A 26,952-nucleotide genomic window follows, 5' to 3' on the forward strand; every position below is an offset into this window, starting at 1 on the left:
CAAGAAACAGTCACATAATGCATGTAAAAAAAACCAAGGATGAGAAACATTTACACTGCCAGTTACTCGCTGGTAAGCGCTCAAGGCACGAATTATTTTTGAACCTAACCAAAGTGACCCATTCAATAAGTTTAAGCATTTCAAGGGAGTAACCAAAATACACAGAGATGCTAGAGACAGGTTAGTTAGGTTAGAAATAACCCAGAAAATTTTACTGCAGCTTTTGTGATGATGTGGACCATCCTCAGTAGGATGTGGCAATGTTCATCCAGAATTTTGCTCATGACTTTTCCCTAAAACCTTCCTTGCAGCTTAATTGCTTTTTGAGATATCAATAAAAAATGAGACCACATCAGGAACTTTTCTGCAAAACTGCTCTGTAGCCTGTTGAACCCCCAGATTGTATTAAATCATGAATTTTTCTGCCCAAGGTGATGGCATCACATTTGTCACCACTGCACTGTAGGAGGTCCCTGTCAGCCCTTTTCTCCAGCTTACCAAGGTCCCTCTGGACCTGCCCTGCCATGTTCTCAGCAAGCTAACATCTGCAAAGCTCCTGAGAGTCTGCTGTCCTGCCATCTGGGTCATTATTAAAGATGTTAAAGGGTCCTGTCCCAGCAGGGATCCCCAAGGGACGTAATGGTCAGAGAAATCTTGTATTTTGAAATGGGAAGACTGTCCCTTTGAAGAAGCTTCTGTTTCCTGCTCATGCTGGAGTCTGACACAGCAGTTAAGTAGATACTGAGGATCAATCCAGTATCTCATTTGATTTTAAGTCCAGCCTTTTTCTTTGGAGGGAAATGAAAGTGCACAGCTCTGATTCTCCACATGAAAAGGAAATATCATTTTCTTTATATCACAGAGAGACAGTACACAGAGACCTCCCTAATTTTTGCTGTCATGTTTGCTCCAGTAGGTCCCAAACCCTGTTGGTGCTTAGTGTGTCCCAATTATGGCTCACAGTCAGATGACATCACCTTAGGAGACGGTAATTCCGTGATTCTGGGAGGAATCCAGCAACCTGCCCCTGTTTTAGTGTCCAAGTGGGAATGACTGGCCATGGACAGGGGCCACACTGATTTGTAAAAAAAGCAGTAGTTCCAAACTTCTCTTCTTGCTGGTGGCACATCATAAATACACACAGAGTTTGCAGAACTCTACCAGTACTGTTCTCCTGCTCCTTCTCAATTTTTTTGATTTCACCCCTTTTGTGAATTTTTATTTTCCCTATTCACAGAAAAATACCCCTCACATACTATCATTCACCTCTTCACTGAGAGGGTGGGCAGTCACTGGAACAGACCTCCCTGCCAAGTGGGCACAGCAGCAAGCCTGGCAACAGCTGACAGAGTTGGTCCCATGGTTTAGTTTTAGGTGGTTCTGCAAGGGGCAGGGAGCTGGACTCAATAATCGTTATGGGTCCCATCCAACTTGAGATACTCTGTGATTCGTTTACACGCTGAATTCATCTTTCCCATTTTGGACGATGCTAATACAACCTTGGCAGTCCATTTAATGGCAGGAAATAAATATGGAGAAACGTGCTGAGAAAGAAAACTTGAAGAAAAAAATAAACAATACTCTCTATTTTCAATTTTTGCATTATTTTCCAAATAACTCGATATCCTTGATAGAGAGAAATAATCTGAAATGTAATCACTTCTTCCTCCACTTGTATTTTCTAGATAGAGCTACAGAAATTTGCTTTATTCTGTTAACACATTATAAAGCTATAAATACACTCAAAACTAGATGTATGATAACTTTTTTTTCCCCAGAAAAAGAATACTTGAAATGTGAAGTGCCTTTGTAGAACACTTCTTACCGCTGTGCACTCCTGTTTTCCTGAAGATAGCACGATACTGACCCTGCTCCCCACTAGCCACTTATGAAACCCCAAGTACTTCATTTCATAGGCAACTTCTGAGTACTCAGAACATGAGAGAAGGGATGAAGTTTGCTCCTTCCCCTCCCCACCTCCAGCCCTTGGCACTCAGAGAGAGGATTTCAGTGCGTTTTGTGAAGCTCAATAATTTTTCAGGGTTTTTTTTATTCCCCCTCCAACGCCTAAGGAAAGAAGCAGGTGATAAAGCAAGAGAAGAAAAGGAAGATAATAGAGTGCTTTCTCAGAAGGTTAAAAAGGAGCAGCTGAGGTGTATACAAATCCATAACCACCTCCCAGCAGCAGTACTTTTCTATAATTACCAGAACGATTGTAAGAAGTGATTTGATTCTGACCAGTTCTGACCCCTTTTAGTCCTCCTGCTGATGAAAGTTAGGAGGACTCCATGCCCTCAGGAGTGCTGAAGTTAACACAGCTCCATGTTTCAGGGTCTTGCTCACAGTGAACAGGGATGGTGTTGGCAAAAGTATCTCATGTGATCTTGGAGGAAGGGGAGATGCATTTCTTGCCTGGAATTGCTAAGCAACCATCATTCCACTGATCTGAGCCTCTCATCTCCCCGACCAGTCGTTATCAGCTTAGCACATACCAGATCTGGTAGGGGGGAACCATTCACAATTTTTAGGTAATTAAATTGTTCTCCTTGGGTGGCTCTAAGTAGGTGTCAATGTTAAGACAGAGGAGTCTGGCACAAGTTTTGTGTGCACAGTCTTCACGTCAGACTGCCTGCTCTCCTCTTCTGGAGAACTGCTCGTTCCAGAGCTCCCCTTCTGTCAGACCTCCTGTCAGACACACCAACCCTTTCCTGTATGGGAAACTGGCCCTTTGCAGATAAACTGCTTAACAATGTGCTTTGGTTTGGGTTTTTTTTCCTTACAACTGGTATCTCAATCTTTTTCATGGAGAGTTTTAACGATCTGCAAGGATTACCTTGGTTACTCCCAAGGACTTTATTCTCCAAGTGCATGTGTCTAAGTGGAACTTTTCTTAGTTCTAAACCGCAAAACATGCAGCCGGTGCAAGCTGGTTTGAGGTTTCAAAAAAATTCCATTTCCTATAAATAAAAGGTCACTTAAATGAGCAAATGCCTCCCCATTTTTTTTTTTTAATATTGTAGTTATTTTCCACTTGTTTTTATTTAACCATCTGATCAACTATCCCCACCTGCATTCCCCTGCTGCACTTGGTCATGCTAGGGATTGCTGGCACTGCATTTATGCTGCCCTTATTTGCAATTTGTTGGTTTCACTTGAATTATGCAAATGAAAATAAGATACTACCCAACTATACATAAAACACCATTAGTCCATGCATTCTGAGCTTCAGAAGGACTCCCCAAAAGTTGTTCAAAGTAAACAGCTGCGATAAAAACGAAGCGCAACTTATTCCTACAAAACAGCTTTTTCTTAAAAGTTTTTCTGCCTTTCCATGTGGCAGAGCTATTCTCTAATGCTAACTTCAATACCTAGTTTAATGCCTGTTATGTTTGGGTTTTTTCCACGGATCAGTAAGCAAATAATTAGCAGGCAGACATACAGCATTCGATTCCCTCCTGTATTTTGCTCGGCTTCCAAACCAGTTCAAAACACGCGAGACCCAGCAAGCAAGAGTTCAACAAACAGCTCACAATGAATAATTAACTGACATTTCTCCAAGAGAACCTGCATGCCTTCATCATTATCCTGGTACACCGTGTTGCCACTTTGAAGGTGCAGAGCACAGACCAACCATCGTTTTGCAAATGACTTCGCCCAGCTCGCGGCAACGGGGAGCCCGACCCCGATGCTCCAGCCTTGCAACGTGATCCTGCAACTGGGCTGCTTTCTCTGGGCCACAAGCTGGATTATTTTAACCAATCTAACCGTAGCACCGGGTCTGAAGCAGAAATATTCCACCTATTTTTAAAAAAAACTCAGCCACGGCACACCCAGTGCATCGTGCTGAGCTGCGGTTTGCGAGTCCAGATGAAAAGGAAGATTTACAGGATGGAACTATACATGAGGCGGCCACGTGAGGTCCAAACTCAGGTGTGGCCGCATTTCACTCAGAGGCATAATGCTGTGGTGTTGCCAGACTCCCTGTGGAAGATAACCATCACAAAAATCAAAGGAATCCCAAGTGGATTCCAAGAGGACCCCATTTTTGGTCACTTCACCTTTGCCCTCATTTCCCCATTTACCACATTAGACAGTTCATTTCAGCACAGTGCTTTTCAAAAAGTTTCCTAACTCTCCCTTGCGTTTTATAATATAAGAACCACAAGACCAGATTCTGCTACCAGAGCCAGGTGCCTGAAAAACCTCCCTGGATCAAAGCCTCTCAAAACCAAAGATACATTATGGCATTAAATGCACTTCTTACATCACTATTACAAGCCTTTTGCCACCTTGCTAAGTGGCTGTTGGATCTGGTTGTTTTGGTTTTTTTTATAACTCAAGATTTAAGCACTGGTAACAATAGCACCTAAAACTAACAGGCTTTTAAAACATAGAGAAGACCTTAATTAATAAATATACCTAGGACAGCAAAAGCACATTAAGGCTGAATAGTAAAACACAATGTACCCAAATACAATAAATACTATGAGGAGGGGAAAAAAAACCCAGCCTCAAATAATTTTATATCTTTGAACGTATAATTTAATGTTGTCAGAATGGACTCTGAAGAAAAGCAGTGAAATTTCTAACAAAGTTTGTGAAAACAAGGGGGAGATCATAACAAGCATCAGGGTTGATACAGGCTCAACAGAGGCTCTCTCTGTAGCCTTAATATCTCACATAAAAAACAGCCACCCCCCATCACAATGGCATCATCTAAGGACTGCTTATTCAGAGAGGCTCTCACACACTACCCTTGCAAAGCTTATCTAGGAACAACTTTAATAGGGTCAAGAACCAATGGGAACAGTTTTATAATAGCAGGAGTCAGAAAGATGCCTATCAGGGGATTTCAGGGCAGTGCAGTTCAGGTATTATTATGCTAATTCACTTTTGACCTTAGATTAACAATTAAATTACGCAGACTTTTACAATGCTGAAAATACGGAGACCATAAATTCATTTTTTGATCGATGGAAGTATAAAATTACAGAATTTAACAGCCATGACATCAAATTTTGCTGCTTTATTTTCTTTTTATTTCATCAGGAAAAATGACTGTATTCCCAGTAGTCACTAAATCATTAATTTACGTGACTGTTAGCTTTTGGAGATAACTCATCAAAATAAAACCTCCTTTTCTTGCTACCTAACTATGAGATACTCAAAGGTGCTGAGTTTGGGGACCAACCTGCCAGAGCAGAGCAAGGCACAAACCTGCTCCTGCTTCACCTGCCCTGCCAGTGACAGGCTGGGACCATGAAGACATGGGATAGTCAGTCCTACACGTGTGTCCCAAGGTCAGGAGGAGCTTCCCCAGCTCCTGTGCTTTCTGTAACTCCATTTGCACCCTGAAAGGAGCTGGAAGTCCACCCCAGCTCCTTCCTGCCCTTCAAAAATTTGTTAATTAACTAAACATGGGCAACATGGCTTGGTAGTCCAGTGCTGTCATGAAAGTGGCATAAAATTAGCCTTTGGATTTATTTGAAACAAATTAAATATTTTTCCCTCTAAACCTGTATATGACATAAAACATGCTTTTAATAAAGCAATTTTGTGCTTGTTTTTTTTTTAAATCTGTATGATATGTAATGAGTATTAATATTTCTTAGCTGCCAGTGATTATTCTAGAAGCTGTGCATATTCCCCTGTCTCTGAATACTGCATGAGTGCTGTAGATATAACTCCCTGTTAACTGAGATGGTTTATTGCTTCTTTGTGTGAATTATGGTATGACAAACACAGTGACAACACACTCATTAGATAAGCACTTGTCACACCAAACCAGATTAGGATCTTTCACAAGAAGCTTAATCAATTATAAATAATAACTGAACAGATCACAGCTCCTGTAACACCTGGAAATGCTCAAATGGGCAACTGCAACACGCCATTTAAAGCAGAAAACATTGCTTATCCAAGGTGTAAAATGTTCCTGCTGTCTTTGGTGGTTTGTTGGGCATGTATATATTTTACTGTTCTGCATCTGGAGGCCCCTCCACTTCACACAGTACAGCGGGGCAGCATCTCCTCACTCATGCTCTGGTCTGCAATTCTACCTACTTTTCATGACAGGATCTTTCATATTATTATTAAAAAAAAAAATTCTCCCCTTGTAAAGATTATAGAAAAAATTAAAGCTTCCAGAAAAAGATATTATAACAGCAGAAGGTCTTCCCCTGTTAGTGCTACAGGCCTTCCCTAGCAGAAGCTATGCAAGACAAGGTATTTCCACAGAAAGGAGAAACGTTAACATTTCTCAATGAAATTAGCATTTCAAGTACCCAAATAAGCAGGCTAAGAAAGAAATTAATAGACTTTTTTTGCTTTTTTTTTTTCATGCTGCCACTGTGGACTTAATTGCTATAATATGTTCTTGAAAGAGAGGACTCACAGGGGGGTAATTTTACCAGCAGCCTACTATCACTTGATGGGGAGCTGCCGACTAGTGCCAGGGAAAGCCTCCTGCTGGGGTGATATGGCACCAGAACACCTCACCAGGAGGGGGCTGAGGAATCTCCAGCCCTGCAGAAATTCAAGAACTGAACACCAAAAAAACCCATTTTACTCGATCTCGGCGAGCAAGAAGCCAACGACTCCTTCCAACCGTTTTAAGACTGTTGTGTTTTAAGATTTCCATCTTTTGCAGTGAGTTACCTCCTCACTTATCAGCCTATGGAGCACCCTGGCCACTCACTTTATTTTTATTTATGAAATAACATGGATCTATTGCTGGCTCATCCATAACTTCCATTTTGTTGCAAGTTATGAACTGTTTCTAACTAACTCCACCTCCAGCTGCACTTTAAGCTGCAGAATTTAAACCTTTTCTTAAATACCAAGAGCTCCACAAATTAGCAACAGAACCACATTGTGTATGATGAGATATTAAGCCCTCCAGATGACAAGGAACATGCAGGCTGTGAATAATCCTTTTCCTCTCCTATTTCTACCACAAAATTGCAGCCATACCCTCCTGATGGTCTTTTAATAACACAGAGATATATGCAGGATTTTAAAATAGCAAGTCTTTGGAGCCCAGAAAATTGCTGAATAGGTAGATTCAGCAGAAGTGAAACTGCTCTTTTTCTAGCACTGTCATAAGCATCATCCCAGACTGTGAAGAAAGTGGGGATTAATTAAGAGGAAAGGAAGGTTGGGATTGCTTTGCCTGCCCATCATGGGCCCAAAGGGAGGCAGGTGATGAGAAGATGAGATTCTTCATGATTTGGAAGATTTTTTTATTAACTTTAAATGAATTGATATGATGCAAATCTTCACAAACAACTGTAACTTGCTCATGAGCACACTTGAACAACACTCAGTAGTATAGTTTGTTGTGCAGTCTGCAAAAAAGAGCTGTTGAGCCAGCTTTTACATTTAGGACACACCAATACATATTAAATATATGTGTTATGTTCTGCAACTGAAAATTCATACTGGTATTTTCTTATTTGGTAATATAAAAGCTGAAATTATTTTTCATGATACACAATTAGTTTTTGAGACTAAATACTTGTGTATATAAAGAATCTTGTAAAGTGTCCTGAGTTTAGTTAGGTTTTCCTATATAAGTTCATGGGGAGAAAAAGAAATTAAACTTGAGTTTAAAATGAAAACCAAAACCTATAAAAAAAATTGTTTTCAAAATCATGAGGAGAATCAGAACATTAAGTATTTTGCACACTTGCACCTGTAAGATACATGAAAGCTTGTTGTCTTTGATGAATATCTTACTAATTACTCTTGAGGGGAAAAAAGAAGGGCAAAGAAATTCCTTAGCTTTCTATTCCTTTTAACGCTTTTCTTTCAGAAGTTATCTGCCAGGAACAAACACATACTTCATTATGTGATGATTAATGCTCTTCTCACACTTCATTTGACACCATCCTGTGCATTTGTGCCCCTCTCCAGTATCCCCTGCTGCAGGATCCAGATAGCACCAGCCCTACACAGGAACAAGGCTCCACGACTTTGACAAATAACAGCTTGTGGAGCATAAATTAAGACTTCTGTTGCTTTTGTTTTAAGATAACTGTGCTTTCTCAAGTAGGCTAAATGTCACAATGGCAGTGCAGCCATTGTGCAAAAACATTGTTTTAAGCCTGCAGAATTGCTGAGTGCTGCACACTGAATATTTCACTGTGATAGCTACTGGCCACGTGTGTAACAGCCTGATCTTATTGCAAGCTGTAGGATTTTTTTTTTTTGTTAGCTTCAGCAAAAATCAGCTGAATACTCCATAAATATTAAGGACAAGACCAAAGGAAACAACACAGAAATACAGAATTAGCATCTCACCTATTAAATTAACTTTACCAGATAATGAAAGGAACGTGAAGCTGACACAGGCTTCTAAATCTGGAAAGTGGTTACATATGCTAGACTCTAGTTTAATGGAATTTATTTTAATAATTCTAGGCCTAATTCTACTTTTCTTAAAGTCAGTGGGAAAACACTTGGTGAGCTCGGGGAGAGAAGAGGTTTCAAATTCACCATGAAATTTTTCAGCAACACCTAAGGAAGCTCCTTCGGTCACAAAGATTAAAGACAAGATTGGTACACACTGCTTCTTTAAGGATCACTACACCTTTATAACCCCTCCTGTACCATTTAGGATTATGATTAAAAAACCCAAACCCACGAGCCATGTTTTAAATCCTGTCAAGAAATGGTCTGTTCCCAGTAGTGTTAGAGAAAACGGTTTAACTCCACCCCTCTGGAAAGACTCAAGTGGCTGGAAGTGTGGGGCTGCCCTCAGTTGCCACAGCTCCTCTTCCCTGCTCTGGAGGGACAGCCCAGCACGGATTGTTTCAGACATCCTGTGCCATTCCCTGGTCCCACAGCACTGTCCACCACTATTCCTTTCACTCCAGCAGTGAAGTTTATACATCCAGAATAATCTTCCTGAGCATCACATACACAATATTTACAAGCTTGACTGTTCTGCTGCAACCAAAACACTGATTTTGGCACAGCCTCCTGATCTTTTCAGGTGACCACCAGGCACTGAATGAGAAATGTGTTGATTTGTTCTTTATTTTCTGGCCAGTTACAAGTTCCCATGCACAAATAAGGAGAGCTCCATGACACCTCATCTCAAGTCCATCCACAAAGCTCTAAGCTAATGGAAAAATTCCTGTTTGTGTAACGTTCATATTCCATAAACCATTTATCAGGAGCACCAACAACTATCACAGAAAGATCACCTCTACAACTTTTTCAGAGAGGAAAAACTGATTTCCCTTTAGCATGGCTTTCCAGTGGGAAATGATTAGGCCACAAAATAGATGGTACACACAAGCATTGGATGGCTCAGATGTTAAAGTTGGTTTTTTTGCTCATTTTGAGACTGTTTTGCTGTTTTCTGCATGAATAACGTACGGGGCACCTCTGAGTTCTCTGAGACTCCATCCAACAACTCTACACTCCAATAACCTCCAACACCAACCAGTGTCCACTGTCACTTAGCAGATTTTCACTGTGGTCAAGATGATTCACTGTGTGTCCAGCACTGCAGCTCTCTGTAGGATCCTGCTGCTATTCTGATTCTTCCTCCTTCCTTACTGAAGGAGGACACAATACCCTTTCTAAAGGCAAATTAAAAATTGCAAGCAGACATTGTTAGTCTATATTTTTTGGTTTCAGCCTCTTTGGTCACTGACATTTTAGGAAAGACTGCCACAAAGACCGAAATGAACCTACCAAATCTTTCTAATCTCTGCAATGTGCACAGTGACTTCAAATGTGGAACTAATATTTACAGTCAGGTCCTCTAAAGGTTATTTGCCATAACCCTTGAAGGATACACTAATGGCTATGATTGGCTAAAGGAGAGACATGAATTTCCTCAAAGCAAGCTCTTTATTTTAGTTAGTCAGAGTTAAATCAAAATCCGTTTCTCATATCAGTTTTATATTGGATCACTGAGCAGTTCAAAGCCTCTGCTCACAAATTGCTTCTCATCAGCAGGATCTGGTCCTTGCCAGTGATTATCTCAGGACCATGACAAGCTGCTTCAAAGAGCATAAATTTGACCAGTGAAAACTGGGACAAGAACGAGCCTTTGCAAATTTCGACACGTATCTCACAGCCACAGCTAACTGGCACAGACAAAATCTTTGTTATCCCTAAGTCAACCTTTGTTGCTATACACGCAGACTCCTTGGAGAAAAACATACATGGCAAATTTGACTACAATATTGTGAACCACTGAAGGAAAAGAAAGTAAATGGAGCACATATTTGTGCTAGTAAACACATAAAAAAGTCCCCAAGTGGACCTCAGAGTGAGGAAAAAGACACTATTGACGCTAACTTCACCTTCTGCCTGGCAAAATGGTGGAGGAAACCACGGATATCAGCATCATACTCCTGCACATGAAAAACTCATGGTGCTGATGACTTGTAATGACACCTCCCTTTTCTTCTTCAGGAGGATCGTAACACCAGACAATAATCAGACAGCAGAAAGCTTATTAGATCTGTATTGTTATCAGGAATGAGCTCTTATAATTAAATAATCTGGACTGTAAGTGCCATTAGGCCATTATAATTGGCCTATTAATAATTCTTTCAGTGGGCTGTTAGGACTTTAGTTCAAGCTAAACCAACAACAAATCCTTGGCTCTGCACTTGGGGTGTGTTTCCTTCTCCCATGTCACTGCAGAAGGTGTTTGGCCAGGTACCCTGCTCTCACCACAACAGAGCTGATGATGGGTACAGCAGGTCCAGCTTTCTGTTTTAATATCACCCAGAAGCAATTTATGGCAACGTTCCTTTCCCTCAGTCAGATATGAACCTACCAGGAGATGATTTGCCCCTGATTAAGAATCACCAGGAAATTAAGAAAAACAACAATTAACTAATAATGTAAAGCTCATTAGGGAACAGAAATTACCCAAATCTCAGTCCACATTCTTAAAGGTAGAAAGCAGTTTCCAAGGAACGCTGACATTATCCTGTTTTACCTTTTCTTACTGATAATAACAGCAAGGATAGGACTACATCCACTTTCATGACAGAGGTTTGATAGAGGTGAGCATTGCACAAGGAAGACAGCCCAGAGCACCACCTACAGCACTGAACTCTGAAACCTGAACTGCTACAAGCTCAAGCTTTGATGAAAAGAAGAAAAAGCAGCCCATAAAAAGCTATCTGTCTGGTACATAAATAACAGGGGCAATTAAGTAGGTGGACCTTCTGTGTATCTCAGCAGAAGACTGATTTAAAATGTCTACACTCCATGTGAAGGCATTTTTGGATAAAACACTGCCACAGAAAATGGAAAACAAGAGCAGAAGCTTTATCATCTCAAGGTCAAGGTAACTGTATGTTTGCAAAAGTTTAAGAAGTGCTTTACTGTCTTCACAGCAAACTCAAAGAAACAAACAAAAGTGCTCAGCAACTAAGAACTGGTGATGAGAGCTACGAAACCCTTGCCTGCTCTTGTTACAAAGACCAGGAAAAATCCCCAAAGAATCTTATTCTCAGAATTGCCAGCCCTGCAAACAAACCCCTTACCTCAAGCACCACACAAGCACTGCTATAGCACTCCACAACTAATAAGTATTTGCAGACCAGATTCTCTACTTTTGCACAAGATTTACACTATTGAACAGAAACAGGTATCTTTGTTGGTGTTTAATTTGGCAGGAGAACTCTGTGAGTGATCAGTCTTTTTTCTGGCTCTGATTCATCAGAGTAGATGGGTTTTCATTTTTGTCTAAACAAATCTTTTTCTTTCTACAAAATCTTGTGGGCATTTTTAATGAAAAAAAAAAAATGAAAACCAGAGGAAAACCTTTCCACAAATTTGGGTTCAAATTTCTTTATATACTTCTTTTCCTATGGATAGCTATAAAAATCAAGAGGCAAATGATGACACTTCCTTCTGTCCTACTAAAAATTTGGCTGTTTTCTCCACAAGCTATCTCCCATGGAAACACAGATGTTTCAGGTACCTGCTCTCAGTCTTCATGACATCCCTTAAAGTAGGCTGGTCTCAAAATTTTACTTCTGACTTAAGGTTCACACATTCCTGCTCCAAGATTCCTTACTAGTATGCTGCAGTGCCCTCAGCCCAGGGATTGGAAAAAAACCCAACCTCATAAGGGACTTGTTTTTCCCTGCAACATCCTTACCCATTTTCTACAAAACTGCCACAGGTGATGCTTAGAAGAACACCACTTTAGAAGGATAGAAGAACACCACTTTTCTCTCTCCATACATCTTGGATTTATTGTTGGAATTCTCTCTCTTACCGGCATCAAAGTGACTCATCCTTTATGAAAGTCCCAAATTCATTCACCAAACTGTCATCCCCCAAAACCATTTTGTGTCTGCTTGTGCAGGATGCAACTGCATGGTCACAGAAAGACTCAAAAAGGGTTAGAAAACTTGTCAAGCTCCAAAGCTTAGAAAGTTTCTGAACAAAACTTGGAGTCTTACCTCTAATACAAATATCTACACATTAAAATATCTTCCACTGACAGACAGGCTTCAAACAAAGACAATCAGGAGACCCATACACCATTTCTGGCTCTGACCTCACATTTATTGTATGGCCCCAGTTGCAATACAAAATAGCCTGTCCCTCAAACTCTGCCTGTAAAATCGAGTCAGTGTGAAGCAGCTCCAAGAAAACATCACACAGCACCAACACCTGATCTGATTTCTGATTTGAGACTACTTAGAATGGGCTGTAATCCACACGACCCACTTCATGTTGTCCTGTCCAAACAGAGGCACAGAGATCAGCAAAGTCATGGATCGTTCCCAGCATAAGGCAGGAGAACAGTTCAGCTTCATCACTCAAAATATTTCTTCAGATGGAGTGGCAGACAAACATGGGACTTATTTTAGGACCATTTCCCATTTCACCATTCAGCAAAGGCAGCACCAGAGCTTGGTTTGTGCAGCAAAACCTGCACCTGGACTCGGTAGGAGCTTCCCAAATTTTGAGGAATCAGACAACTGAAGTTCTTTCGTGATCCCATTGCCCAGATTAGAACAACTTGTATTAAAAGAAATAACTTGCTAGAAGATCACTGAAGATGGAACTAAAGTAATACCTACTTAGTTTTAGTAAGTTGGTTATAAGTTATACACTGTTTTCTATTCTCATCAAATCTTATTAATGTGTAGCACTTCACCCCATAAACTGAATGTGGCTATGCCATGAATCTGTATCTTACTCTAGGGTTTCAGCACTTCTTTTCTCTCTAAAATTTAAGAAGGGCAATCAGGTAGTGGGTGAAAAATTCCTTTGTGAAGGAAAACCATCCTTTATACCCACACAAAATATAAGGGCTGCTTAAGTAATTTTGCATAATTTCAAATACATCTTATATTAAAATATTGGTATTTTGCAATGTTAAATCTTCAAGTTTTCATTCAATCAGTAGAGATGAAGGGTAAGAACAAAGTCCCTTGGAAACCTAAATTTGAATACTTGGCTTCCCAGCAGAAATTCCACCCTGAGATGCTGCACACGAACAGCTGCACCTGACACGAGCACAAGGTGGGTCTATTCATCAAACACATGCACATTTAAAGCAATGCAAGACCCCAGTACCTCCCACCACTGAAACCAGATCTGGCACTTGCCAACAGGCGATAAAGGATCTGCTCCAATCACAGGTAACAGTTTCACACCCTTACAAGCAGATACATCAGCAGAGCTTTGACTTGCTTTCTTCTTTTAACAGATGTGGAACCAATCTCGTGTGCCTGCGAGGGGGACACATCACTTTGATGCTGTGAACTCTCCCTTCTGCCTGGGGCAGTATCACTAACAATAAATCATTCTGTTTGAAATTCCTACTGACCCTCAAGACACCAGCTGGCATCCTGTACACAGCACATCTGCAATCTGTGTCCACATTCCTGCTTAGAGCCAGGGAAAGCATCGCCTCTCCCTCTTCCACCCCGGAGGAATTCTCCGGCCAGTCACACAGTATACAAGAGTCTAACTATTCTCCAGCAGCAAATAAATGACCAGTGGGGCAGAAGATTTAGGAAAGGCTCAGGAATGTTACTTGTAATGCCCACCCACATTTGAAGTGGTTCATCCCTCTCCTCTTGTACAGTTCCTCAGCTGTTTCTGGCCCTCTGAATTGGGTTTATGGTGGAAAAGTCTTTCATTTTCTCACTCTTAGTCCTACAGGTAATGGGAAAACCGGGGCTGAACAACATATTTTGTAAGAACCGTTTTTTCTAGTCCCAGTCTAGGCTCTGTGCGGAGACAGAGGTGGCAGATTGGTTTTCCAGGCTCAGTCCAACTGGAACATGTAAGTGAAACCCTGATTACTACCAACTTTCTTAGTTTTGCCTTTCACTTATGAAGATCCTGAACACCGTGAAAACATTAATGACACCATCTTAACAGAGGTTATTTTCCTTCAGAGTCAAGGGCTTGAAGAGGAACAATTTATCAGCCTCTCCCAGTTACCATATGTTCCCTACATTATCATAACTCCACCATCTTCCAGGCCAGAGGGAGAAAAACTTACATTCTAGAGCATGTCAGAGTAGTCATCAGAAAAAAAAACAACAAAAGCCTACACCACAACACATCAGGCTCTCACAAAGAATATTCTGCTACCACACTTTGAGCAAGTGGAAGCAAGAGCAACCCCTTTAACCTGAGTTCTCTTCCATGTGATCTGATTAGTGCTGTTCATCTGCTGACAGGTAACTTAAAATGCAGAAACCAGTGATTTCTGGTGGTTCAAGTGCTCAAGTACAGGGAGTAGTATTTTTCCTTACCCAAAACCTATAATTCTGATAATCATCAATTCTACAGCATTACAATGGCTCTTCCAGGTGCTGGGGTTGAGGAGTACACCTGCACTACATTGCTCAGCAGTGGAACACAACCTCTCTTGGCTTAGACAGTGGCAGATGTGTGGCAGTGCACATCAATCACACTGAAGGGCGAGGATGGGAGGAGGAGAAGCCACTGCCATCAGCTGAAGCTGCAGGGGGGATTAATGTAACAGAATCTAAATATCTGCCTGGATTTCAGCCAGTGCACAACTGCAGCTACTACCCTTGCTCCTAAGAAAGCAGCCTGGGAACTTCAATTATCGTGGTGGTCAAGGTCTTGGTTTTATATCTCTACGGTAGCAACTCCAGCAACACAATTATATTGCTCCAACGCCGACTCGAAGGAAAAACTGCCACCCGTTGAAGCACCATCATGTTCTGTAGCACATAAATGTTAATTAGAGGTCTTTTTTTAGAAATTATGAGATGCTCCAGTCCTGCACAGTGTGAGATTTGATGAGATGAGAGCACTGGGTGGTACAGCCAGTAAATCAGTTTACTGTACAATCTCATTTCTTTAATGAAGAGCAAATAAGTGAGCCTTAGTAAAGCAAGAGTCCCAGGCGTACACTTGCTAACCAAAATGCTGGATTTAACTTTTTTTTTTGTGTTCCTCCAAAACAGGGAGTGCTGACCTACTGCTAGTCATTAGAGAATGTTCTCCTGTCAGGGGGTCAAAGTTAAGCGTAAACTTTGATGTCAGAATTAAAAAACACAGAAGAGATGAGTGGCAAGGCCATGATGGGAGAATAACTAGTGCAGTTTTCATAAGGGAATAACTTTTAAAAGCTGACAAGAGCTGTCAAGGTGTCAGGCCTGGAGAAGAGCCAGCACAATTAACATATCCTAGGCTTCAATCTACCGGGAGGGGAAAAAGAAGGATTTATTTTGGACAATTACAAATTAATAAATGGAAGTGTCGGTTCCTCTGTAGAGCACCCATTAAAGCATACTACAGGTCAAAACCTCTTACAGTTTCTGTCATGGTAGGCAACACACCAACATTATTTTATATTTCAAGCAATTTTATTGTCAATGAAAGCAGCTGCAAAGGTACAAGAAAATATTTCCCTTAGCAGTACACCAGGCAGTTTACCCCACAGAAATCATCTGTGCTCCCAGAAGCAACTAATATTTTAGACTTCTGTTATGAGCTCTGTGGGGTTTATTTATCTGTTTATTTTACTTTCAGAACCGCACACCTATGAATGAGAGCGTGAAGTGAAGCACTCAGGAGGACACACCACACCACTCCCTTACATCCTCCAGCCACACACAGTCCCTGCCCATGGAGTGACAGGCACCTGCTCAGGGAAGCTGTTGCTGTAGAGCCAAACAGCCTCCCACACCCTACAGCTCCTTCCTGCAGGCAGACAAGCTCTCCCCTCCATAAAAATTAGGACAGGCAGGGATTGCTCCCTCTCTGACCTCACTGGCTGCCCTTGTTTCCCTCACTCTGACCCCCCATCAAATTCAGACCTTGCACAGCAAGCAGAGCCATTAACTTCCTTGTGTGAGGCTCACCCCAAGCTTGGAAATTGCTTCTGCTGTCCTTTACTTCTACTTGAAAAAAAAAAAAAATCAGAACAAGAACTGGGTTTGCTTGACCTGCAGAATAACTACCCTCTGCAGCAGACCAAGGAAAGACAGGTGCACTACTTGAACCCTGTTATTCTCAGTTGCCTTCTCAACAATAAATTGGAGATCAAATATCTCCACATCAGGCAGCAACTTGAGGTATTTGCAAAGGAGCCCATCCTCTCCATACATACCCATATAGGAAGGCACAGAAGCCCCTTTGCAGTGGTGGATCCCCAAAATACGGTGAGCAGCCAGTGAAGCTGTACCCAAACAGGAACATAAACCTGGAATTTTACACTTTTCCCACGCTGACGCAATAAGAAGCTTCCGAAGCCAGCACTTTATGAATACACAATCTTTTCTTCTCACTATTGCTTAAGGAAAATGATACAACACTATTTTTGCCTCGTTGATCTTCCTGTTAACGGAGGCAGAGAGATGAGTCATTAGCTACTCCAGCTTCCCTTTGTTCACAGCCAGGCAGGTGTGCAGAGCCAAAGCAAAATACCCAAACAGCACTTGAAAAGAAAATCCGCCACCCGCAGAGACATTTGCAAAAGACTGGCTATCATCTGAGACATTATCTACCATCATTTCAGCAAAGTAACCCCCCACCTCATCATCATAACTGAGGTTATGCAACACCTACCATTTCAAGGTTGCCCAGCTCCTACCATTGCAAGTCCTATTGCTCAGCTTTAATGAGAGTTTGCTTGGACAGTCAGTCACTCCTCCTCACTCTGATTTTTTGTTTTGTTTTGGGGTTTTTTTGAGTTTAGGAAAAAAGAAAAAGGATCCTAATATAGGCTTGGTTGCAGCACATGCCTTGCAGCAATTTTGGCATGGGGTGTCTGGACATCTGCTTCTGGCTTGACCTACTTTTAAGCATCTGAACACAAAGATCTCCTTGTAAATATTCCCCGTAGAGTACTTTTTTTAGCTTTTAATCCCCCAGAGATTTCATCTGTCCTTCAGAAACCTTCTGAGCTGAACTCAGGTATACTGGGTCTGGCCACTTGAAGATGCTGGCAGTGTTGGCCATGAAGGAGTAACTCAGACTAGAGCTTCAACTGTGCCAAGCAAATATCAAGTGCTCCATGACAAGGTTACAGCCTCTGTAGGCAAAGCAAACATCAGATAGGTTAGGATTCATATAACACTCGCAGGCAGACTACAATTATTTATCTTAGATGATATTTTTTATGTATTTCTCATTATACAATCCATAATTTTTAACCGATGCTGTATAGCAGGCTGATGCCAGGAAAAGCGTATTAAGTGGGTATTCCTTGGAAATGCAAATCTTGTAACCATGGGTAGAAACGAGGGAAGAAAATGAAGCAAACCACATCAGCAGCGTGCCCTGTACTCGCATCCAAACGAAGGAAAAACAAAGGGTTCATTAAGCGAGAAATGAGTCTTGAGATGGCACAGAAGAAAAGTCTCCTGCTGGGGCAGAGAAGTGGCACTGCAAAGCAGGATGAGAGAGGAGGAGAGGTGGCAGCAGCCTCTGGCTCACAAAACAGAAGAAAGAACCATTCCTGTTAAGCTTAATGCTTGCTTAGCAAAAGAGAATGAAAACAACCAAGGGTGAGTTTGATAAGCATCATTTTAATGCTTCGTTTGCTTATTTGATTTCTCTAATTTGTCCTATTTGTGTGTTCCTTTTCACAGCGATATAACCTTCCATTTTTTTATCATACCCAGTGGCAGGAATGTCTCATACCACACCTTTTGTCCATGAGACAAATACTACTGGATAACATTAAGTATCCCTGAACAAGAGCCTTGCTCTTGCAATGCTGGATGTAACCTGTGTGCCTCTGTAGCACCCAGTTGCCTCTCTGACAGCCAGGACAGGCACAACAATAACAGTGAGGGAGGAAGATGCAGAGAGGTGAGAAGGAGATCTGATCCTTCAGGGAGTCTCCAGTAATGATCCCTAACTTCTGGTACTGTCAGAACCCTTCTCTTCCACATTACTGCTGGGAGTCTCTTGCTCTGTTTCTAGCTCTCACTACAAGCAACTTGTAAGCAGATATGTCTCTCTGTAGTTATAAATCATGTAACACAGTGAGATCCTGCAGCAGATGTGCCATACAGATGCCAGCACAAGCAAGCACTTAACAGCTATTAAAAAAATACAAAAAAAAAATGAAAGTAGCTTAAAATAAATTTTAAAAAATCAGCATTAAAAAAGGTGGTCAGGTTTTTTTTTCTTAATTTTGTTGAATGCTAGGAAAGGGAAGGTGGGGTCCAGGTGCAAAGCTTACTTTTGTCTTCTCTTGTTATCATTATGTATACCAAGACTGCACACCAAGACAACAGCAGTAAGTCCTATCAGAGATGCCAGGCATTAGTCACGTTAATCATGAATGAACTTGAATTCATATAATTTATAATTTACATTACAGTATACCATAAATCTCTCGCTGGGTCTAATTTAAGAAAAGATACAACATGGTGTTGGAAGAGACAATTCAAGTGCTTGTATTTATATTGTCTGCTGCAGGTTGAATGTCTTAAAAAAAATAAAAAACAATCATTCAGTCAAAAGACATCAACACTTTCAGCCATATGATGCTGAACCTCTTCTCTTCTGCCACACATGGAGACTTTGGAAGAAACTGGAAGGTCCTTTACAGAATCCTTCAGGTTTGTCACAAGGATGTCATGAACAAGCATGGTGAAAGCACAGTGAGGGACTAGGAGGTATGACTGGAGTAACAGTGTTTGGTGTCCTTTAGATGCAGGAAAAGGCTCAGCAGATCCAAAATACAAACAGGACTGAAGGCAGGGGCACATTTCTACCTTTCCTTTTCACTGACTCTTGAAATGTTCTAAAACGAGGGCTACTGCCTGTCTGCCAACAGAGGTCAAACTGACCCATTCCTGCTCACCTCATCTGTCCTTTCAAATGCTCACAGAGCCCTCATTTATGTCTTTCTTATTGTCCTTTGCATTGTTAGGGTGGGGAAAGCTTAAATTTGGGAGCCACTCATACCCTTCGTTGTACAGCTGTAGTTGTAGCACTAACTAAAAAAACACACTGAAACAAAAGCCAACCAGCAGAGGCTCTGCAGCCAAGACTGCACTGACTGCATGTGGAAAAGGAGAAGAAAAACCCAAGTTGACTTTTTTGCCTCCACTGAACACTCCTGGAGCGGTTTAGGAACTTGAAGACATTTCTGTGTAAGCTGCAATTAAAGTACCCAGAACAAGAGCAATTATTGTTTCTGCCTAAAGAAACCCCAGCACTAGTGTCTGCCCAAGGTATGAGAAATAAAAATACAGTTTTTATATATACAGGCGTATCACGAAGCTGTAAGATATCCAAGTTCCAAAAACTGAACTTGAGTATCAGGGTCATTTTTGGCCAGACAAGGGAAACGTGAAAGTTCCTAAAAATTAAAATCTTTTGGGGCCATTTTGTACACAGGGGTTCCTTTTTCTCTTTGGGCTAAGAACAAAGGAAGATCCATCATCTTTGACAGGGGATGCCTTGCAGCCAGTTGGGATAAAGGGAAAGCCCCTTTTTCAGAGAAAAGGCACCTTTTTAGGCAAAAATGAATATAATGAACTTATCTGAAAAAGGGTGAGATTTTGTGAAACTATAAAATGTATAAGATGTAAGCCCAAGGGGTCTTTTTCCCTGGAAACTCAGTGAGAGGAAGACCCGGCATGCCGAATATATTCTTCTTTGTTTCTTTGTTCCCTGAGTTTATGCCGTCTTTCTAAATTCAAAAGAGGGATATTTCCCACACAAGGCATCCAGCCTTTCCTGATGTGGACTGTGAGAAGTTCACCTCTGGCTCCAGAGAGGTCCCAGCGTCCTGTTGCCCACAGAGCACAGAACGAGCCGGGGTCACCGCTTGTGGGAAACCCACTCTCACTTCCATGAAGTTTGTTTGTCTTGTCACATCTCCTCACAAAAGGCAGTGCTGATTGCAAGGCTACGTTTCATCAACAGGTCAGAGCTCCCACTAAAAAAAGAACAAGCTTTTCCTGAGCTGAATGGAGCACTGATTTTGCAATAATTACCCCAAGACTTAGCGGGGTTTGTACCCAAAAGGTTGCGCAGTTCTTCCCAATGAAGAATGAACTCTCACATGTAAACCAGCATGCACAAACTCCAGGGCATGAAGTAGAATTCCAGCAGAGCTCCCGGGGGAAAAAAAAAAATATCCTGAAAGTTTTTTTTGGTAGCAAGTAGGAAACTACGAGGTGGCTTTTGCAGGACCAGCCATGGAGTCCTAACCACTCACACGCAGCACTTAATTGTTTCAGCAAATTAAATCATGTTGTAAGAAATTATTCACCTTGAGAGGTCAGAACTTGATATATTACTAGCAATGTGTTAGTTTTTCCTTCACTTTCTCTGTGACGGCTCAAAACCATGGAGTAACAAAATGCTTCTCATGTTATCCATCACTTCCAGGTAATCTATAATCTGCTTGATTGCTTTCAGGACAGCAATGGAACTGCATTTGGAATTCCTGAAAACTGCAGAAAAGGTATTCTGTTGATTGGTTTGAACTTTGCAGCGATAATGATGCTTAAATTAACTTTGGGAGACTGACTCTGTTTGAAGCATGACTGAAAATAAGAAGTAGTATTTTTCTTGCAGGTAATTGCTTAGCTAATCTATAGCCTAATACAACAAAGGCAGTGATGGGTAAACCACCATCTGATCTCCAAGCTTGTATAACACAAGTTTTTAAACATTGCTAACCTCAAAAAAACACTGTGTGTCAAAAGATGCATTACAATATGCACAATGCCTCAGGAATTATGAACTAAAAACTGCTATTTTTTTCCTATCTTCAAGTCCTAATTATTGTGCCCATTCTTATCATAGGGCTGAATGGAAAAAAAGTATTTTCTTTTGCAACAGTGTTGGCCAAACAGCAAAAACCCGATAGATGCTGACATGGTAAAGCAAATTTAAAATTAGCCTCAAGTTCAGCTAACTTTGCTGTAGAAAGTTTCATGAACTGATTTAAAAAGACAAACTTGAACTGAAATATGGGAGTAGAGTTTTAAATAAAAGAGTGAACCACAGAGTAGTAGAAATGCACATCAGGGAGAAAAACATGCAGGATGTATGGAACAAACTGTGGTTCCTCCTGTCCCTTACTCCTCCCTCCCTCCCTCTTTGTGTTGGTCCTGTAATTTTTTTTCCCCTCACTTTAGTAACGGGCTCAATCTAGATTTTTAAAATAGTAATAAATAAGCAATGTGTGGTTGAAAAAAATCTGTAATTTCTTTCTTTTGGATGGAAATTTAACATTAGCCATTTATCAGGTTCAGTATCTGGATACTGAAAAGGACAGAAATCAGAAGGCTGCAATAATTCAAAATCAGAAAGAAAATAAAGAACTGAGGATAAACACTAAGTTTCTAAATTGAGGAAGGGTTTCAGCTGGGTAAGGCTTCTCCTGCATTAAGGGAGGGGCTCCTTGTGGAATTGGTGGTGCAAGTGCATGGGGCTAATACTGTTTGCAGGCTATTAGTGGGACAGAAAGGGTATATACTCCTCTACTGTAACTGTGTTTGCTCTGAAACCACTTTTTCAGAAAAAAACCAGTCAATTAATGAAACCTTATTACAGAATCAAATTTCCCAAACACGGAAAACAGAAAAAGTTACACACTATCTTTTCTGTTATTAATTATTAAGGCAGGAACATAGTGACATGTCTTTTCTTTGGTAATGAGAAAACAGAATGTTTGTTGGGAACAAAATTGGATTTCACAGGATTAATATTTTACACAGAAATATCCTCATCTAACCCGTCAGTACAAGTTTAGAGCTAAAAAGTGCCTAAATACTCTGTTACGCTGATACCCATCAAGAAGACAATTTCTGGGATTAAAATTCATAGGCAAAATAAAAAACTGGAAGGGAAACAAATAATTTTTTTTTCTTTCAGCCAGGAAACAGCGTGAAGTTTCTCCCTACATATGCTGAAAAATTCATAAAGAACAAAACTAATCTGTTTAATTTTAAAATACATTCTGTAAAGCAGAATAAAGAGTACCACTGGCAGCCTTCCACTGCAGACCAGGAAAACTCTTTCCAAGTGGCTTTGTGCCCTAACACAATGGGACTGTATTTCCTCTTTTTCTTAAGCCTTCCAGTTCCTGCTAATTTTCTCCCTGCACTTCAGGGTCACACCAAACCTGACTCCAAAGCACCCAACACGTGGTGGCAGGGGTGACCCTCCTCTTGGCAACCTACCATCCCAAAATAAGGCTCCCCCTTGAACTGTCTCGCTGACATTTGCTCTGGACATATCCTTACATCCCGAAGGATTGGAGCTCCTCAGCCTGTCTCCTTTCCAGTGTGCCCCTGTCATGTTGGCAATTCTGCCTTTCTCTTCAGAGTAACAGAACAGGGATTTGTTATGTTGGTTTTTTATTTAAAGGAGCTGAGAAAGGAAGCATCAAGTCTATTGCAAGACTCTGCTCCAATGCTGCCAGCAGTGCTGAGCTAGAATTAATAGACCTGGTGATGACCCTTATTAGCATTACTGCCAGTACAAGTGCTTAAAGCTTAAAAGGAAGCTTTTCGCTAATAAAATCCCCAACAAAGAAACCCCAGTTCAACCACAAAAGACCATTAAATAACACAATCTTCATGGGTAAAAAACCCCAAACCTAACCTGAAATACAGTGACAGAGCAGCCTGTATTTGGGAGAGGAGGGGGTCATTTTGTGGTTGTATGTGCATTACAAATACACATATGAACATGAATGAACAGCTGAACCTTCACTTGTGTTCCCTTAATATTTAAAAAGGCTACAAAGATGAGTATGTTTTCCTGAGGGGGAAAAAAAGAAATATAGGAAGACATGCCAAGATACATTCTGGAAAAGCAATAAAAACAGTAAGAAAGGGCCACATAAGATCGATTCAAACAAAAATGTTTAAATCCTCATCTATGCTCACTTAACGCTCAGCAAGTTCAGACTGCCTGCCCATGAGGACACACCAAGATGTGGCTCTCTTCTAACAGGAGACACGAGCTAAAGTAAGACAAGGAATACAAAATTACTTCATTCCAGAAAATTCAGCTGCTGGAATCTCGACTGTCTTATATTAAAAATGATTAAAAAAGAAGAGAAAAATACAAAGAGAAACGCTGAAATGCATTGTGAAGAATCATTTTCACTGACAAGGAGTGGGAAAAAAATGACACTGCAAGTGCATCCCTGTGTCCCAGAAGCTCCATCCAATGGCACAGACCGGGCTCACACTCTCCCTAGGAGGGATGAAGCAGCTGGCATTGCACCTGCATCCTGCTGCCCTTCCTCGCTCTCCCTGCAGAAATACAGCCACCCCTCAGTCATGCAAGGCACCGTGGGCTTGGCACCGAGGCATCCAAACTGCCACTTTCCTGATCCAAGACCATCAGAGTCGGTGCTTAAAGGAGTGATTTATCACTTTCAGGGATTGTCACGGCCATAAATTTTCACCGTGGCCTTCTTGTCTTATTTGTCATCTCAAACATCCCTCGTGGTTGGGCTCAGCGTGCAGCAAGGACCAGCAAAATGCCATAGCAGGTTGCTTCGAGCTGTGCTGGGGCTGCCAACTGCTGGAAGGGGACAGGACCCAGCCAAGAGCAGCTGCCCTCACCCTCTGCCTCTGCATCTCATGGATGTGTGTCCAGCAAAACCAGACACGTGTCATGAAACAAGCACTGTCCTGCTCTGCACCTCTCCTGGTGCAGATCCCCTTTACCATCACCCTATCAGGTAATAACTCCAGCTTTTCCACTGGAGCTTAAAAACTTTTTTAAAAACTGGAGAAACAGAAGTTTTAATATTCTTATCTTATGAATATCTTATTAGAGAACGTCCCCAATATCTGAGGGGGGACGTTTGTTTTGTTTGTCAAGTTTGTTTTGCTTAGGGAGTAAATCTCCAGAAAATTCTGAAACTCTTCAGATTTTATCCTGTGCTTCACCAAAGCTCTAGACACACTGCTGTAGAAGACAGCACTATTTTTGAGAATCATTACTTCTACATTTCAAAGATTGCATACAACGTGTTGCCTCTGGCTCAGTCTGATTCCAGTAGCTCCAGGGGAAACCCAACCTGCAAAAAGCAGGCCTGAAAAATCCAGCATAAAATCCTGTTGGCTCCCAGCAAGCAGTTAACTTCTTTCACTTCAGGATTCTCCCAGTACATGTGCTATTTCCCTTCAAACAGATACAAATTCTTAGGCTATGCCAGAAGCTGCAGATGCACTGCAGCGATCGCTCTGCAAGTGCCAACCAAGGAGAAGATGTGGGTGTTTTTCTTTTTCAGAGGAAATAACTCTACAATGAGAGGTTTTTTTAAAAGAGCTGTAATGATGACTACAAGGATTCGTTGCTTTGTTTTTAAATTGCAGGCTCAAACAACTGCTTACATCCAATTATGTTTGCTGGGAATACTGGCATCCCAAATGTGCTACACCGTTCCTTATCCACTTTGTACCTCATGGGAGGTGTAGCTTTACTAAAATGATGGGGCTTTTATATTATTGTTATGCCTAACCACAGCCTTCCACTTCCAAATTTCTTGTTCTCCACCCATATGGCACGAAACATTTATTCAATCACATAAATGTGAGTTAAGTTTGGACTTCTGACTGACTACAGATCGATATTCTCTAGCTTATTAGGCATTGATCTCAAAAAATTTGCAAAGAGAAACATGTAAGAAGAGGAGAAAAACACAGAAGAAATCAGTGTCTGGAATAGGGAAAAGGGGACAAGTACTCATTTAGTCTTTCTGCATAATTTGTCCGTTATTACCTCCATACAATTTTAAATACATTTCTAGAGCACAGAGATAATTTTCATCCAGGGAGAAACAGTTTGAGAAATGACCTGTGATTCTGTGGGGAAAATTTCCTACTTATAATTTACTTAATTGATTGTATTTTCATATGTAGATGCAAATACATTAGGGCTATTTATTTTTCATCACAGCTTTCACTGTTATTGTTGCTTGATATTTGGAAAAGTCCTCCTGGGAGACGAAACAGCACCAAGCTCTAGAGTGTGCTGCTGTGATATTAGGTGATTAATCAGAAGTTCTGGGATGAAGAGGAAGACTTTCATAAACAGAAATAATACCTCTTTATTCCTGTAGTGGCAGAAGTCTCTTGAGGAATGACTGATGCAGGGGACTGAGCTGTGGGACCCAGCCTTCTTCACCAAGCACAGACGAGCACAACTCACCCGCTCCGAGCGGCTCTAAGGTCATTCAGAGCCTCAGATTTAATGCTCAGCCACATTTATCAAACCCACAGCATTTCGAGGATTTTTTTTTCCACCCTGCATGAATAAAGCAGTTCAGAGAGCTCCTCGTGCACTTCCAGAAATGCTGAATAAAATCATAGAGATGTTTTTAAAGTCCTGGCACGGTTCTTAAAATCTGCATCCCAGGATTTTAGACCATCATCATCATCACATAGTAATTCTTGTAGGATTCAAAAATGTAATATCTGCAGAGAGGGATTTGAGCAGTCTCTGCAAAAAGCCATGAACTATGAAAGCTGGGGAAAGACCCCTTTTAATGACCTCATCACTGTGGATTTTTCCTGCCTTCTCCAGCAGAATGGAAGAGACTCCTTGCATGATGTTATCACATGAACTGCCCCAGCCAGAGAATCCACATCCTGATCTCATCAGACCTTTGCATAAAAGCCAATACCTGTTCCCCTCTGTAAAATCCCCCCAGATAAAGTGAGTTTTCCCCTATGATGTAAGTGCTAAGACCCAAAGGTTTGTAATTTAGGATTTCACCTTTACCTCATCCCTGGAAAGTCCCCAATTGTAACAGAATGAATATGCAACCCCCCTGTTGAATATGTAGGTCCTAAACCCTTTATATATGAACTTGTGAGTCCAAATAAACTATTCCAGCTTCTCACCTCCGTGGGATCATGTTAGTTTATTGATCTCCACAAATTCTCTCATTACTATATTAAATAACAGCAATTCTGCCTTTGTTACATTTCTCCCTTGAGCTCATGTCGAGGACATTTTTGTTTTAAAGTACACCTGCATTTTATTTTGGTTTCGTTTTTTTTCTTTGTCTAGGCTTTTAAAGCAAAGCAGAGAGTTCATTTCTGCCTATTACCTCTGACTGCTTGCAAGTTGCTTTTCCAGGAGCACTTCATAAAGGCTCCAGCTATTGCTCTCCAAACCATATTGTCAAAGCTGACAACAAGAACACACCAACAGAGACAGTGAAGCTCTTGAGACAGTGAACTCCTGGGAAATAATATTAGTTTTCCCCTACTCCTATGCTTCCTTTCTGATCCTTCTGCTCAGAAGGACCTCACACTGTCTCAAAGTGGGTGTTCAGAGCTGTAAGACACAACAAATCGAAACACAACCAATACCTGACAGCACAAGGCCCCCCCATCCAAAGGAAGAAAAATTAAAAATCTTCTGGTTTAAATCCTGTGAATTTTCTGTGCTTTTGAATATATGGAAAGGAAAAGATAATCTCCTACAATAGAATTGAGGTACAGGAGCTGTTAG

At 41.1% G+C, this 26,952-nt stretch overlaps 1 protein-coding gene across 3 annotated transcripts in view; it reads right to left on the minus strand.

Moving 5' to 3' along the window:
• ZNF804A (zinc finger protein 804A) overlaps positions 1-26,952 on the minus strand; it is a 168,101-nt gene that overhangs the window by 26,134 nt on the left and 115,015 nt on the right. The window contains exon 1 of one of the 3 annotated variants that reach the window (XM_027665544.1): positions 17,059-17,099. The exons of the other annotated variants lie outside the window; for them this stretch is intronic. Within the exon in view, the coding sequence (XP_027521345.1) occupies positions 17,059-17,061 (3 nt within the window). The 5' untranslated portion in view covers positions 17,062-17,099. Of the gene's footprint in view, positions 1-17,058; positions 17,100-26,952 lie in introns of those variants that run through there. 3 annotated transcript variants of the gene reach the window in all.

The sequence above is a fragment of the Corapipo altera genome, unplaced genomic scaffold, assembly GCF_003945725.1.
Source record: "Corapipo altera isolate COAL_440 unplaced genomic scaffold, ASM394572v1 158, whole genome shotgun sequence".
NCBI lineage: Eukaryota > Metazoa > Chordata > Aves > Passeriformes > Pipridae > Corapipo > Corapipo altera.